This window comes from Phymastichus coffea, unplaced genomic scaffold (assembly GCF_024137745.1).
Source record: "Phymastichus coffea isolate CEN01 unplaced genomic scaffold, Cenicafe_Pcof_1.1 PCOF00015, whole genome shotgun sequence".
In the NCBI taxonomy this organism is placed as follows: Eukaryota; Metazoa; Arthropoda; class Insecta; order Hymenoptera; family Eulophidae; genus Phymastichus; species Phymastichus coffea.
In genome coordinates this window covers 1,544,272-1,561,164 of record NW_026706826.1, presented here as the reverse complement: position 1 = coordinate 1,561,164, position 16,893 = coordinate 1,544,272, and the positions used below count along the sequence as shown (strand labels likewise).

The 16,893-nt window shown below is 40.0% G+C and overlaps 1 protein-coding gene across 1 annotated transcript in view; it reads left to right on the top strand.

Annotated features, from left to right (window-relative positions):
* The window catches only part of LOC131675042 (glutamate receptor ionotropic, kainate 2-like), a 2,022,482-nt gene that overhangs the window by 511,284 nt on the left and 1,494,305 nt on the right, over window positions 1-16,893 (top strand). The window contains exon 6 of the mRNA XM_058953868.1: window positions 219-403. Within this exon, the coding sequence (XP_058809851.1) occupies window positions 219-403 (185 nt within the window). The remainder of the gene's footprint in view (window positions 1-218; window positions 404-16,893) is intronic.

Here is a 16,893-nt window from a genome sequence, read left to right as displayed (position 1 = left end):
ATTTAAAATACCCGATATACGTAATCTATTTTGACAGGAATAATCGTTTTATTAATTCAATTAGAATAACATAACGTATACATTATCAAATTGACTTCGACTATCAGAAAAAGAAAGTATCTTAAATACCTTATACTAAGTGCATATCATTATTTAACATTATTAAAAGAACTATCAAAATTAATAGCATTTTAATTGATTGCTTATGATTATTTCAGTATGTCACTTACTAAAAACTGGAATAGCCGCGATTTTTGGACCTCAAAATGCACATACAGCATCTCATATCCAAAGTATATGTGATACAATGGAAATTCCACATCTAGAAACAAGATGGGACTTTAGACTAAAGAGAGAAGGCTGTCTTGTGAACTTGTACCCACACCCGACAACATTGTCGAAAGTGAGTTGATATTAAAGTTTTTAATAACCTGATTAGTCCAAATCATTATATCGATAATATAATAGAAAGTTAAATAAAATCTTTATTTTTATTTAATGTTATCTATATTTTACAAGGTATCAATTTCGGTTTTATATTATTCATATCAAATGATTTTGATTAGTTTATATTTATTGAATATCAATATGTAATATGGTATTAGATTTTATATACTTCGAGATTGTTATCTTAGGAACTTAAATGGAATTTTTACGTTTTTAATGAGCAAAGACAATGAGGCGAATCTTGAATTGTTGAGTCGTATTTCTATTCTACAGAATATAAAGTAATTTTAAATAGAAAATATTCTATCATTTCGCTCTACTACTAATGCTGCAAGAATAATTTTAGTCATTTTATCATATGAGAATATTTTCAATATCATTCAAATAACTTGTTTAATTTTACTTATAAGTAATTGAATTACTAACTGATCGAACGAAACATGACTAAACTATAACCAACATTACCAGGGGAGATAAACTAATAGCTTCGTTATACAACGAAGAGTTATCTCCTATCAAGAAAGAAGGATGAAATTCATAAGTTCACGTTTTCTCAGAAGGAAAGTTATTGTAACGCTTAATGTGACATCAGACTTCTTTATTTATTAATGAATTTGAACAACACAACAACACACAAGTAGATGTTAAACTCTGGCTACATACTAGTGTAGGGAAAGGGATGAATTAAATAGACGTAGTTTTCTTTCGCTGAGAAAGCTGAATGCACCATGCGAAAGATGAGAGAGATTCTACTGACACATCTTACTTCTTTGATAAATGCTATACTCGTATAAGCGCAGATGGACGAAGAATGAAGAAAAATATTTCTTCCGTCGTAGGTAGATTCGAAGGCTGGATGAACTGAGACTTCTTTTGTCGATAAACTTGTAGACAGAAATGTTGATTTTATAAGCGCTAAGTCCGGCTCGCGAAGTATAATCTCAACTGAGACACGTGAAAATCACACGTGAATGCTTCCTGGTTACATAGCCCGGGGGTAGAGCCAGAAAAACTTCATCACACTAATGAAGGTTTAATACAAACACACCCAAGGAGTAAATATAACGCGGTGAAAGCTGTTCTCGACGTGTTTAAATTAATAACGTTAGATTCTCATCTGAGCATGAGGGATTGTCCAGGACAATTTCCTAGACTACACACACTATATATACTCACGTGTCCCTGGCTCCGGCTTCAGTGTAGGTATGTGACATATATAAATCAAACCACTATCAGGGACAACCCTTCTATCAAGTGGCTAGCGTCATTCAGTATAATGTAACGTGGAGCGGGTTAAAATTCTCTGGGACATCTAAACCGTCTCACTGTATAGGTATATTCAGTCGGCCAGTCGAATTAAGACAATTTCCTAGACTACACACACTATATATACTCACGTGTCCCTGGCTCCGGCTTCAGTGTAGGTATGTGACATATATAAATCAAACCACTATCAGGGACAACCCTTCTATCAAGTGGCTAGCGTCATTCGGTATAATGTAACGTGGAGCGGGTTAAAATTCTCTGGGGCATCTAAACCGTCTCACTGTATAGGTATATTCAGTCGGCCAGTCGAATTAAGTAAGTGGAATGCGTGGCAGCATGGTACAGCAATAAGTTTTATACAAAAATTTTCAATTCATTTTCGAGTTTCTTTTAAATCTTTAAAAATATTTAATTTATATTGAAGATCAACATTTTTATTAATTTTCATTTATATTCTGTGACAGAGGAATTTTGAGGAGTCAATTGGCCAGGGAAATTTCGCGTCACGGCTTACTTCGAGTAACTTGTCTCCTCGAGTTTTTTAACGCACGCCAGACTTCTTTTCTTGGATTATAGCAGTCGTCGGGAATTCAAGTCTGAAAACGTCGAAAAATCGCAGGCACCTATCGACTGCGATAGGCGCAGGAATCTGACCTTTTCGTACAAAGTTTTTGAAAAATCTCGTAAAAAGTTTTAGCAACCTACTGATAAAAACACCGCTGCAAAAATTACGTACGATACTATGGCGTATTCTAACGGTTTTTCTGACCATAGCAATGAAGGCTTAACCGATACCTATGTATATGGAAGTATTAAGAAAAGGAAAATATAGTTATCTGAATATAATGTACACTGTCGCTCACATAAATTTGGCCACCCATCAAAAATCTGTCAAACTATGAAGTTTTGTACCTCTATAAGGAATCAACCGATCTAAAAAATTCAAAGTACGTTTTGAAGGTTGTACCAAGCCCTTCAATATATGATAAAAATATTTGAAAAAATAATGTTTAATTAATTTTTTATAAACAAATGAAAAAAAAAAAATTTTCAATTTTTTTCGTCCATTTTCAAATTGGCATAACTTTGTTAAAAATAATCGGATTAAAAAAAAACAAAATGGAGGGTAAGCTATGGTACTCCTCTTTAAAATGTGCTATGCAGAATTTCGGTTCATTTATTTTTTAGGAAATTGTTTAATTTTATGTAAAAAAAATCACATTTTTTCAACAGCTCATAACTCAAAAACTATGAGTCAAACTAAAAAAATCATAAGAGCAAAAATTATGCGTTTTTACTCAACGAATACGAATTCAACGTAAAATATTCAAATGTAAAAAAAAAATTTAATTTTTACCAGGAAAAAAAGAGTTTTATTTACAATTATAACGGGGTAGATATTTGCCCGCGTTATTTCGCGAGAGATCAATAAATATTTTATACAGCTCGATGCGGGCGTACGACAAACGCACGAGACTATGCCCGGATACTTAGTTACGCCTTAAGGCCCGCGGGAGCGTCGTGGGTTCAGTAGCTAGTCTTCAAGTTAATTCACCGACGGGAAAAGCGTGGAAAGTGGTAGAGTCAGGTGTAAATAAGAAAATAGGTTGCATAAAATAAATGACATTTATACAGCTCGTAGGTTTACATAGAAAGCAGCACGGCGATAAAGAGAGAGAGAATAACTGGCTAGCGAGAGAGAGACAAGGTACACATGTAGGTACTTACAAATGCGCACGAGGCCACGGATGAGCTTTATCAAATGCTTGAATACAGGGGGACGATCGGCTAGCTTGCACCGGAATAGTCCCACACACTAACTTGCAACACTGTGCACTATTTACAGTTAGTGTATGTGTGTCGTTCACACTTTTCCGCTTTGAGGGTGGCGCGGCGTAATCAAACATTACCACCCCTCTCTCTGGGCGCCAATAGGTTGGCATAGCCCACTGTCTTTCACTCCTTCGCTTTCAAACATTATTGGAGATCCAGAAGTCAAGTCTGCTGCGATATCCCTGACGCACTCAGCGAGTCGGAACCTTTTTAATCTAAGGCGGCGACCTCCTCGAAAGGAGTACCGATCTTTTCACGGTTCGACGCTCAAGGAGAGCGGAACTAAAGGCTTGACCCTCGGTTTGGGCGCGACGGGACTCTAGTTGCCCCAACGTCTACTGCGTTGGAAGCACGCAGCGTACAAATCTTACGAGATTTGCTTGACCTGGTACCACTACCCCGCAGAGGCCAACCCAAATTGGGATATCAGAAGAGAGACTCAGCCAGGACAGCCAGAGGAAGATTCCTAAGACAATCAACCAACTAAGCCTCCCCTCCTGGGCTCGCGTTCAAAATACATCCCACCCTGCGTTCCTGTATTAAGGGATTTCTCCCACGACTCACAGGTCCATCGCTTCGATGTGCCGGGGCATGTCTCCCCATTGCGTTTCGGTCATCCCCGCTCACGCTGGTGGATATCCGTCATTCGAAAGGTTGTGTTCTGATTTTGCCCGAGTCTCGGATTTCGCTTTCCATGGAAGGCTTTTATGACTCGCTGATATTGATCTTTGCTCTTTCAATTAATTTTCTAACTTGGGTCAGGGGCTGGGTCTCGCCTAGCCGACAAGGCGACTCCCCAAGCAGTTTTCAATATTCGTGCCAGTCATGCCACTCATTCAAATCAATTTCCGAGATCCAGGCTCAAATCAGATGTTTTAGCGTTCGAGATTAGCGTTCAAATTGTGTTTTTCACACAAAGGTGTCGGGCCTTACTCCCGGAGCTCGAGGCAAAGAACTTTGGGTGGCTGCTATGACCACGGCCACGACTCTTTACCCACAATAGTGGCAACTACCGATTGCCAGTCGATAGGGAGCAATTTCTTATCTATCCGAATTAGATTCGGATTGCCGGGACCATTGGTCCTCTGCAACTAGCTCCCATCCTCTAAGAGGGCGCGTGGTACCACAATCCCAAGAGATTTCCCCTCAAGTGATTCCCGGATTTTGGCTTTTCTGGGCTTGAGTTGAGCTCTTGGGGTGCGGTACTCCACGTTGAATGTTTGGGCGTTTACTGGCCGCACCTCACCACGTGCTGTCATGGTCCGTGTTGTTTATTGTCGTTTAGCCTATTGGCCATTTGCCCTAGGGGCGAGCGTTGTGTGTTTTGCCTACTGTTTCTTTATAGAAACAGCGTTTTCAGCCCCACCATGTGAAGGTACACACATCCGCACATGTGATTGCAAGTCTTCGTTCAAATACACATTGCATTCACTTCGGGTCGACTAGCATTAGTTGCTTGTCGAGGGCAATCGGTGACGCATTTTGTACTTCAGCATTTGCATTTGCTCATGCCCGTACAGGTAAGAGAAGTTTACGACATCCTCTGCCAAAACAACAAAGTGTTTGTTTGAGAAGTCTCCACTCTCTGTTGAGGAAGACAACTACTGTCCGCCGCTTTGACAAAAGATTTCTGCACAAGGTGACCTGGCCAGCCTCGCGGTGCATCATCCATGTTTTTGCTAAGCGGATTATAATCGAGCTTCCTGAGAGCGTCGTGATCGCAACCGCCTGTGCACTATTTACGGTGGGAAGTCTCTCCTATCTACTGCCGCTGGGCCAAACCAAAACGTCTCAATGAAGATGAGTAATATCTTGAGTTCTTTTTGAAAGCCGGCCGGCAGGAGCACGTGTGTTTTTGGCCGCGATCCTCAAGCTAATGTCGCGGGAGCGTTCCCCACTCTCTCTCCCCTACTCTATCGAGCCTAAGTCGGTTCCTGTCGCGCGGCCGTCTCTCTCTCGCACGTCAGCGCGCCTTCGGTTTGGATCGGCACGAGCTTATCCTTCCTCTCGCTAGTTCGCGTTGCAAATTAAGTACTCTCTCTCTTTCTTACCTCGTACTCCATTGTATGCTGCGGCAGCCACTTCTAGGCTTTATACGTAAAATTACATAAATTAATATAAATATAAGTATATAAGTGTATATATATAAGAGTGGTAGTTTGAGAGAGAGAGATATAACGAGTGGTTTATCATACGTTATACAATTATTTATTAAACTTTTAGTGAAATATTATATAATGAGTTATACGACTTGTATGCGTAGTATTGATTAAAATAAATAATGGATATTTTTTACAATCGGTATACAATCTACTTTATAATTGTATCGTACCTATGATAATAGTAGTTCTTATACAATGAATGCACGCATATATGTATATTATATATGTATATTATATATGCAGATTTAAAGTTGTGATAAACAATGCCAACACGAAGAATTAGCCGGTAACAACAGTTATTTCAACGTAATTCAATCTATTATCAAAAAATGTGAGAGTGAATATATATATTAATAGCACAACTCGCATCTTCTCAGTATCAAAATGCGCGTTGACGTATTCGATTGCAAGCTTAATCATAGAATCACCGATCAACAAAGATAATCGGGTTGAGTTCGGGTGTCGAATTCAAACTCGCGCGGAAGGGTTGAAAATAAACAACTAAAAAAGATCAGTTCTCCACAAATATCCTAATGATGCTATTAATTGGATTACTGCACTTCGTATAATTTGAAAGGAATCAAGGCTATGAACGCAATCTATTAACATTTGAGGAGTGATATTGACATTACCACTACAGATCTGAAATAGTTGAAAGAAACAATTGATAATGTCAAAAAGAGATTTGATAAGCATGGAGACAGAGGTGGAGAAGTTTTATAACTCCTCAAGACATAACTATTCTAGACGCAAGTAAGACGCAAGTATTCTAGAAGCAAATCTGGCAAGCTGCTCTCGTAAATATACAGACTTATTTACAATACAATCACGAGTATATAGTAACCGCCTTTTTCTAAATCAATCACCTTCTTGGTAGTCTTGAATTGACCTCCAGAAATTACGTACAATTTTGCAAGATCGATCTGCAACGAGAGGGAAAAAAATTCCAATCAATTATTCTAGAAATATTTAACAAAAATTTACATTGGTTTTTTAACTAGCAAACAAAAAATCTATTTCACCTTTTTTTCATTTTTTTAATAAGTTAATTTTGAAATTTTAGCGACGAATCTATCTTTCAATAATTTTATCTTTCTCCGTTTAAGTTGTCTCAGAATTTCGTTGAAAGACTACTTTTGGTTAGCTGCTATTGCTCTTAAAATAATGAGCTCTACAAGTGGAGATGGTGACTGATATACTTAACCCGAACCCCACCACTCACGATTCTGCGATGACGAGGCCATCGGTAGGCAATTCTAGAGTAAGAATAGGTGGCTCTATTGTGTGAATACCCGACGCTTTCAAACCATCATTCTCGATCAGTCGAATACTAAAATGTATACGACGCAAGTTTGAATTCGACACCCAACCCTGTTATCTTCGTTAATCGGTGATTCTATGATTAAGCTTGCAATCTAATACGTCAACATTCAGTTTGATACTGAGCAGATGCAAGTTGTGCTATCAATATATATATTCACCATTACACAACTTTTCGACTTTGTACATTTTTTTTTCTACTAATGGTCCTAAACGACCATTTGTTTCTTACAAAACAATTAATAATGTAGCCTTTAATTCTCCATTAGCAGAGATAATAGGCTGGATGGTATAAGTGTGTGTTAAAGAATTGATAGATTTTGTATGAAATTCTAAACTAAAACCAGACTAATCGGTATTATAAGCATATCGATTACCAAATTTTACGATTTCCGACCTAACTTTAGTAACAAAATTATTTGCTTGTTGAATAAGCTTTCTTTTATTAGATAGTTGTGCTTGCGTTACAAATTTATTTATTTTTCTGGATACAATACCATGCTTCGTTTTGAAGTTATGTATATATTTTGGAGAAGCTTCAAACAGTTTTTTAGAAAGTAGCACATTGTCTCTTACTTCGTTGGCCCACCTTTTAATATCTAAATCATGAACAAATACTGATTTTTCAATTGTATTTTGAAAGTTTTCCAATATTTGTTTTGAAATCTCAAGTAGTTTTTCGAGCCTACTTCCAACTTCGCTAATATGCTTTTTCCATCTGTACAATTGCTGGACACGTTTCACTAATTTAAATGTATTTTGCACCCTATTAAAATTAACAGGTCTGTTTTTGTTACTACGCCAAAAATTAACTGGATTTGTTTTGTATTCCAGATTGATGCGTATTCTTCTAGATTTGTTATCAAATTTTACATCAATATAATCATCTTCAAACTTTTCTTCAACCGTTAAAAACTCAGGAACTTCATTTTCGTTCAAAAACTTTAAAGTAATTAAAGTAACTTAAAAGTATTTAAAGTAACTTTAAAGTATTTAAAGTATTTAAGTAACTTTCTACAAACAAATCTGCGTCAATAGCTTCTTTTATTAAATTTTCTAAATTATGTACAAATTTGTTTTCATCAACTGTAATAATACTATCTATATTCTATTCAGGATCATTAAATCTTTGATATAATGGACGTAAAATATTTTTTGGGTTCATTGTTCTTATTTTTAAAGAACTATATCCTGGCCGAAAAAATTAATTAACAACAAAGTACCTTTCTACATGCCTACTATATAAATAATACAAAGAAAACTACAAATAGTATACTAATGAAAAACTTATACTATATATATAGTATATAGTATATATACTATAGTCTATACTATAGTATAGACTACTATAGACAGTGCTATATTCTAGCACTATCGTCGTAGCATCAGCGGAAGGGAATAAACCACTGAAAAGCTAGACGAATGAAGGAAAGGATGTGACTTGTGGATATGACCTAGAGGATCAGACCAGATGGTGGTTACGGGTAGATAGGTGACTTTAAAATTAGAGTACTTTATGATACCGGCAACTCATCTACAGTAATGGGTTAGTTAGGGCTGAGATTAGAGGCCTGCAATGGCTCGGTTGGTAGGGCGACGGACTCGCACCCGGTAGGCCCGGGTTCGATTCCCAGTTTCTGCTGATTGATACAAGCACCACTGAAAAAAGTTTCATGTGCTTTGTTCTCAAACACATTGCAAGCCTCCGTCGCTGATTAGCACTGATGGAGCATAAATAGAGCGACGTTAAATAAAAAAAAAAAAAGGGCTGAGATTGGCATCGGGACTAGGGACTCGGACTGAATGTGACTAGGGTAGGCGTTGCAAGGCTTGCCGACGGGTGCCCATGCCCCATCATTGGTCACGTGATGTTCCACTTTAAGGTAGGGGAATCTATAGGGGGAACAAGGAAGATAAGAGTCGCCATTACGCTACTGCTCACGGATGACTGCTATGTAGGCACGAACTTTATAAGAGAGTTCCGCCCAGTTTTGGATTCCGATGAGGATGAATTATGGCTGAAGGATGCCCAGATAAAAGTACTAATGGAAGTGGCGCGAATTAATGGTACGGCGTTTTTAGCACCGGTAGGACTGGGGGAGGCCAAGGAAACATAGCTTGAGGAAATTGAGGACCTCGTCAGAAGATTAATTCCTGACGGAGGAGAGGTTTTAGGCTGCGCCGTGGGATTGAGCAGGAAATAGATGTTGGAGGTGCTCGATCCATCAAACAGAAGGATTACCCAGTTTCTGACAGGGTGCGAGAGGATATACTGGAAGAAGATGTAATCGAACCAGCGACCAGCGAATGATCAAGTCCATGGTAAAGAAGGCTGATGGAAAGTAAAGGTTTTGCGTGAATTACCAAAAGGTAAACGCAATCACCAAATCTGATGCCTATCCTTTGCCATACAGGGTGATTCAGAAAGATTATAGTTCCCGAAAATGGGCTGTAGAACAAAATTTTCTGAATCGATTGCCGTTTTCAAAAAATTTTTATCATCAATACTTTCCGAGAAAATTAATTTCCAAAATTAATAATTTCGACCAATCAGAGCGCCGTTTCGGTCGACTACCAAATTTCTCCTCTTTTGCTGTTTTCCCCTCCACTTGGCCGTAGCAACCGAAGCGGTGATTGAGACGACGCGGTAACTAACAATGCAAAATATCATTGGTTGCTGAGCAGCGCATCGAAGAAAGAACCGCCTTGTAAAGACGTCATTTTCTTAGACTAAACGGTCTAATAATGTCTTATAATTAATTTTTTTTATAACTTTATAACAAACATAAAAGTAATTTTACGTAATTTTATAATAATTTTACGTAATAAGCGTACGAAAGTACGCGACTTCGATGTCGATCTTGGCAATATTTTGCCACTTTAATTCGAATGAAACCTTTTTCATTGAAAAGGTCATGATAAGATGTGTTCACGAATCTTTTTCTGACGCTCGGAAAAGTCTCTGACTTTAACCGGAGAAGAGAGGGAGAAAGCCGTGCGGCCGCACACTCGTAAGTATCCACCTTCAATTGCGTTTTTGGCAATGTTTTGCCACTTTTATTCGAATGAAATGTAATTCATTCTAATGATCATAGAGGAGAGAGGCTGTAAAATTTTCCTAGCGCTCGGAAAAGCCTCTGACATTAACCAGAGAGGAGAGGAAGAAAGCCGCGCAGCCGCGTCCTCGTGAGTATCCACCTTCGATGGCGTTTTCGGCAATGTTTTGCCACTGTTAGTCGAATGAAATCTATTTTATTCGAATCATCATAGAGGAGAGAGGCTGTAAAATTTTCCTGGCGCTCGGAAAAGCCTCTGACATTAACCGGAGAGGAGAGGAAGAAAGCCGCGCAGCCGCGGCCTCGTGAGTATCCACCTTCGATGGCGTTTTCGGCAATGTTTTGCCACTGTTAGTCGAATGAAATCTATTTTATTCGAATCATCATAGAGGAGAGAGGCTGTAAAATTTTCCTGGCGCTCGGAAAAGCCTCTGACATTAACCGGAGAGGAGAGAAGGAAAGTTTTATAATTTATTTTTGTTAATAACTTTATAACAATCATAAATTTACAGTAATTTTTCTAATCAAATCAAAAGTAATTCTTTTAGTTATTACTAGACATACAAATAAAGAGCATTTAAGTAAAAATTTAATACTGAGACTTTTTATTTTTAATTATTGCTTATTGAGTGAGATTAATTGTATCTCGCTCACCATTCGGTATTACTGACGGTGACATTACTATCCGTGAAACTTTTGCCGACACTCGGAAAAGCCTCTCACATTAGCTACAGAGGAGAGGGGAAATACGCGCGGACAAGCGTACGAAAGTACGCGACTTCGACGTCAATTTTGGAAATTTTTTGCCATTTCTATCGGAATAAAACTTTTTTTCTTTATCATTCGCTGTTGTTTATAAAAAATATTTTGAATCAATTATTCAACAATTTTTTATTTTTAAAAATTCAAAGTACAAAAAAAACAAACTTCATAAATTAAAACTTTGAATTTGACGGAAACTTTTGTATTTAAAATTAAATATCAGAACATGTTTATTGATAAATTTGATGCGTTTTTGTTGTCAAAAATTTTTTTTACAAACATGTGGTGGCGCTATCCTTTACAATAAGTTTCATCATAGTGTGCAACCAATTTTGTTTAAGTTGCGTTCGGTGCGAATAAAAGTGGAAATTTCTAAACAACATTCTGGCATTAATTATGGGTGATCGCGGGGGTCGTGGCGGTAGAGGTGGCGGTAGAGGTGGAGGTCGAGCTGGAGGTCGTGCGGGTGGCCGAGGAAGGCCTGTCGGTCGTGGTGCACCGTATACGGGAGCCGAGTATACGGAGATGATCATTTTTTACGGCGAGGCCGGGCGCAATGCTAACGAAGCCGCGCGTTTGTACGCGGCTGCGTTGGACAGCAGGAACCCGCCTGATTTAAGAAGACGTCCGGATGCAAATGTTATTTTGGGAGTGGTACGTCGTGGTCGAGAGGGCGGTAACCTTATTCCCCTTGCTCATCGAGGTGCTGAACAAGGAGTAGTCGGTGCTCCACGTGTTGTACGCAACGTGGAAAATGAAGAAAATGTTTTAGAGTGTTTAGAAGAGGATCCGACTAGGAGCATTAGAAACGTGGCAGGCATGCTGAATCTAACCTACTCTACGGTAAGTAACATAAATTATGTTCAGGTGAGGTGGGTGAAAATAATCGAATCATGATTCAATTTTTATAACACTCTAGATTTATTTAATTTCACAAATACAAGGAACCGTTTGACGATGAATATTACAAAAAACAAGCAATTTAAAACTACGAGAATATTACAGATATAAAAACAAAAAGAACGCTTATGCAACAAAATACGCAAACTTTCAATTACTCAAAAATCGCGGAATAGAGAAAAGATCCATAAAACGTCTGGAAGGTTGTAACAAAACTTAATCCTTTGTTACCAATTCTTTTGCGGGGTAAGTGAGGCGCTTTCGCTCATGACAATTGAGAGGGGAGAATGAGGGGAGGTTGATAATAAATTATATACAGACAAGAATCAAATCTCACTTATAACCTATTATTATTAATAATCATTCTCACTAAACAAACGCGCGCATAACACAATTTAAATTACCGACTAACAAACTAAAAATCGAACAATAAACTGCTTAAGATAATCGCAACTGAACATTTCGCATTTCACTAATTCCAAATCGCACACTTAACCTATTACAAACTTACTTAAAACTACGCGGACTAATACCGGGAAATTGCCCGGCACGTGGGCGCCTGGACAATTCATCGGTCGCAACTTATATCACTACAAATTAACCTTAGCGCGAACCTTCAGATAGCCGGCACGTGAGTGCCAGGCTATCTCTTTCACCGCGCACCGGTCGTCGCATCAACAGAGAGAGAGAGAGTGTAGAGAGAAAGAAGAAAAGGAAGACTTGACCTTTTTTCTTGTTCCTTACAACGTCGAGAACCCTGGGCGATGTGCTGCCGCAGGACGTACCGGGCGTCGTCGCTGGTCAGACCATCGCTACCCGCTGTCGCTGACCAGGTCTCCGTCGGTGGCGTTGACTCTCTCTTGGCAGGTGGGCTGGCTGTTGTTGCTGGCAAAGCCATTGCCGGTAGGGTTAATCGTCCTTCCTTCCGGCTATCCCAAACTGCTCTCTCTCTGCTGGGCTCGGACTTCCGCACTCTAGCAAGACTAAGCGTAGACTCCCTCACTCTCGTAAGGCTCGGCTGCGACTCTCTCACGCACTAATTCTTGCGCGCATCTTGCAGTCGCTCTGCGGCGCTCGCTCCTCTCCCTACCTTGACCTATTAGTTAGGCGGCACGCGACGCGTCGCTTATCGGTCACGCGTTACGCGCCTGCCAATCCCTGCATAGGCCTAATACTCTCTTTCTCTCTCTCTCTTTCTCTCACTCTCTCTCCGCGCTCTTCAACTTTTCTTGCGCTCAGCTGCGCTGGCTCGTCCTTAGCGCTGAAACAAAAGACCAAGTGTTAGGCGCATACTTAAATGCGCCCAACGTTGGCCACCACGCTTAGCCGAGTGGGGGAGGGAGAAACGCGGACGAGAGACGGGCAAACGGCCTGCTCTCGTCACAAGGTGTCCGGCCATCCCTCGCTAAATTTACGCGAAGTTGCCTCCAAAATCGCTAAAGCCCGTTCGTTGTTTTTGTCTCTCGATTCGGTTTTAACTACTCCGAAATTTTCCATTTCTATATAGTCGTGAACTAATTTTTCTAATTCCGCGAGCTTTTGTTGTTCCGTCATCTCCTCCTCGGTAGCGATAAAACATTTCGCGAGTATTTGCGAATCTCTGTTCGAATTCTGCCTGTTTTCGATGTATCCGTGTACCGACCAGCCCAATCGCGTGTGTGAAACAACGAGCACGCTATCCCCAATCCGCCGCGATTCGTCACACATAATCAACGGCCATTTGTCCTGTCCTATCAAGATGCTTAACTTAGCGTCTTTGTACGGGTATATCGGGATATCGTGTTCCTCTTTAACGTCCTGTACGAGTTCTATCGACAACGTTTGCAGAGGCAGATCTAGCTTTGGTACAATTAGCGTACGAGCGATCTTTTCTTGGCCAAACGGCCCGCTGACTAAAAACTAACTCTCTCGCAACGAACCACACTCATACAATACAAGCCGCGTATGCTTGTCCTAAAGGCCTCCCCCGTCAAACCGACATGATCCGCGAATCCGCTGTCGATTAGTGTAGCCGTTGCTCTACAGTCCAACAATGCGCACGTCGTCGCTTTCCTTTTCGGCCCGTCGATGTTTAGCGGTACGGCGCGTATAAGGCCCGTGCGAGCCGCTAGTCAATTTCTTCGAGATGTTGACTTGCGATTTCGGGTGCGTGATTCGTCGCGACGCCTTCTCTCGTCGCGGTCTCTCTTATCGCCACGGTCTCTCTCATTATTGCGACCCCTCTTGTCGCGATCTTCCCTTTGATCAGCATTATCACGTCAGCCTTCGCGGTCAGAATTATTCCGGCGGTCGTGGCTACCGAAAGAATGCAAGAGAGTGTGGTGGTGTTTACGGCAAGTTTCGCAAGTTTCCTTCGCGTCGCAGTCCCTTCGCGAGTGCTTGTCGCCCAGATACTTGAAGCAGAGTCACCACTGCTTGACCAAAAACCACCTGCGCCTAGTACTATCGTTTTTAACCTCGCGGCAGTTTCTCAATTCATGGTTCCCGCGGCGACAGTGCAGACATCTGTTCCCTGCAAGTGGTCTTTCTTCATCGTCCCCTTGTCCCTCCGCTGCAGCGCATATCACGGCAGCTCTCGGCCTCCTCGCTGCACCGTCGCTGCCCCTTGATGACGCTATCTAGATGTCGAATATCCCAGCACGCACTGCCATATCCGACTCCCTGCTCATAAATTTCGCGAGCTTTTCCAGAGACTATGCGTCGAACAGCAAGTCGCTCGCATTTTCGACGTATCGATAGTATGTCGATTTCAATTCGTCCGGGATCTTACTAGCCACGCTTAATAGCAAATCCATGCTATGCAAATATTCGTTCAGTTTCAGTAACTTCAGCCCGTCAATACTGCGTTTCAGCTGAGTCGCGAACGAAACCAATTTGCCTTTGCCAGATTTCAGACACGGCAGCGCATACAGGTCACGAACGAAATCCTGAGCTATCATAAACCTGTTCCCGAAGTGTTTTTCTAACTCGGTTATGACATCGAGGACTTTTTTGAGGACTTTTTGGAGGACTAATTTGAGGACTCATTAGAGGACTTTTTCGAGGAATTTTTGAGGACTTTTTGGTGGACTATTTTGAAGACTTTTTTGAGGACTTTTTCGAGGACTTATTTGAGGACTTTTTCGAGGACTTTTTTGAGGACTAATTTGAGGACTCTTCGGAGGACTTTTTGGAGGACTTTTCCGAGGACTTTTTTGAGGACTAATTTGAGGACTTTTTTGAGGACTTTTTTGAGGACTAATTTGAGGACTTTTTCGAGGACTTTTTTGAGGACTTTTTTGAGGACTATTTTGAAGACTTTTTAGAGGACTTTTTCGAGGACTTTTTTGAGGGCTTTAGTTACGATTTTATAGACGACTTTTTCGAGGACTTTTTGGAGGACTAATTTGAGGACTATTTTGAGGACTCATTTGCGTACTTTTTCGAGGACTTTTGAGAGGACTTTTTGGAGGACTAATTTGAGGTCTATTTTGAGGACTCATTTGAGGACTTTGTCGAGGACTTTTGCGAGGACTTTTTCGAGGACTTTTGCGAGGACTTTTTCGAGGACTCATGTGAGGACTTTTTCGATGACTTTTGCGAGGACTTTTTCGAGGACTTTTTGAGGACTATTTTGAGGACTATTTTGAGGACTTTTTTGATGTCTAATTTGAGGACGAATTTGAGGACTTTTATGAGGACTTTTTTTAGGCCTAATTTGAAGACTTTTTAGAGGACTTTTTCGAGGACTTTTTCGAGGACTTTTTTGAGGACTTTTTGGAGGTCTAATTTGACGACTATTTTGAGGACTCATTTGAGGACTTTTTCGAGGACTTTTGCGAGGACTTTTTCGAGGTATTTTTGAGGACTTTTTGGTGGACTATTTTGAAGACTTTTTTGAGGACTTTTTCGAGGACTCATTTGAGGACTTTATCGAGGACTTTTGCGAGGACTTTTTCGAGGAATTTTTGAGGACCTTTTGGTGGACTATTTTGAAGACTTTTATGAGGACTTATTCGAGGACTAATTTGAGGACTTTTTCGAGGACTTTTTTGAGGACTAATTTGACGACTTTTCGGAGGACTTTTTGGAGGACTTTTTTGAGGACTTTTTCGAGGACTTTTTCGAGGAATTTTTGAGGACTTTTTGGTGGACTATTTTGAAGACTTTTTTGAGGAATTTTTAGAGGACTAATTTGAGGACTATTTTGAGGACTCATTTGAGAACTTTTCGAGGACTTTTTTGAGGACTAATTTGAGGACTTTTCGGAGGACTTTTTGGAGGACTTTTTTGAGGACTTTTTCGAGGACTTTTTCGAGGAATTTTTGAGGACTTTTTGGTGGACTATTTTGAAGACTTTTTTGAGGACTTTTTCGAAGACTCATTTGAGGACTGTATCGAGGACTTTTGCGAGGACTTTTTCGAGGAATTTTTTGAGGACTAATTTGAGGACTAATTTGAGGACTTATTTGAGAACTTTTTTGAAGACTATTTTGAAGACTTTTTAGATGACTTTTTCGAGGACTTTTTGGAGGACTAATTTGAGGACTATTTTGAGGACTCATTTGAGGACTTTTTTGAGGACTTTTGCGAGGACACATTTGAGAACTTTTCGAGGACTTTTTTGAGGACTAATTTGAGGACTTTTCGGAGGACTTTTTGGAGGACTTTTTTGAGGACTTTTTCGAGGACTTTTTCGAGGAATTTTTGAGGACTTTTTGGTGGACTATTTTGAAGACTTTTTTGAGGACTTTTTCGAAGACTCATTTGAGGACTGTATCGAGGACTTTTGCGAGGACTTTTTCGAGGAATTTTTTGAGGACTAATTTGAGGACTAATTTGAGGACTTATTTGAGAACTTTTTTGAAGACTATTTTGAAGACTTTTTAGATGACTTTTTCGAGGACTTTTTGGAGGACTAATTTGAGGACTATTTTGAGGACTCATTTGAGGACTTTTTTGAGGACTTTTGCGAGGACTTTTTGGAGGACTAATTTGAGGTCTATTTTGAGGACTCATTTGAGGACTTTTTCGAGGACTTTTGCGAGGACTTTTTCGAGGACTTTTTTGAGGGCTTTAGTTACGATTTTATAGACGACTTTTTCGAGGACTTTTTGAGGGCTTTATTTACGATTTTATTGGCGACTTTTTTGAGGACTTTTTGGAGG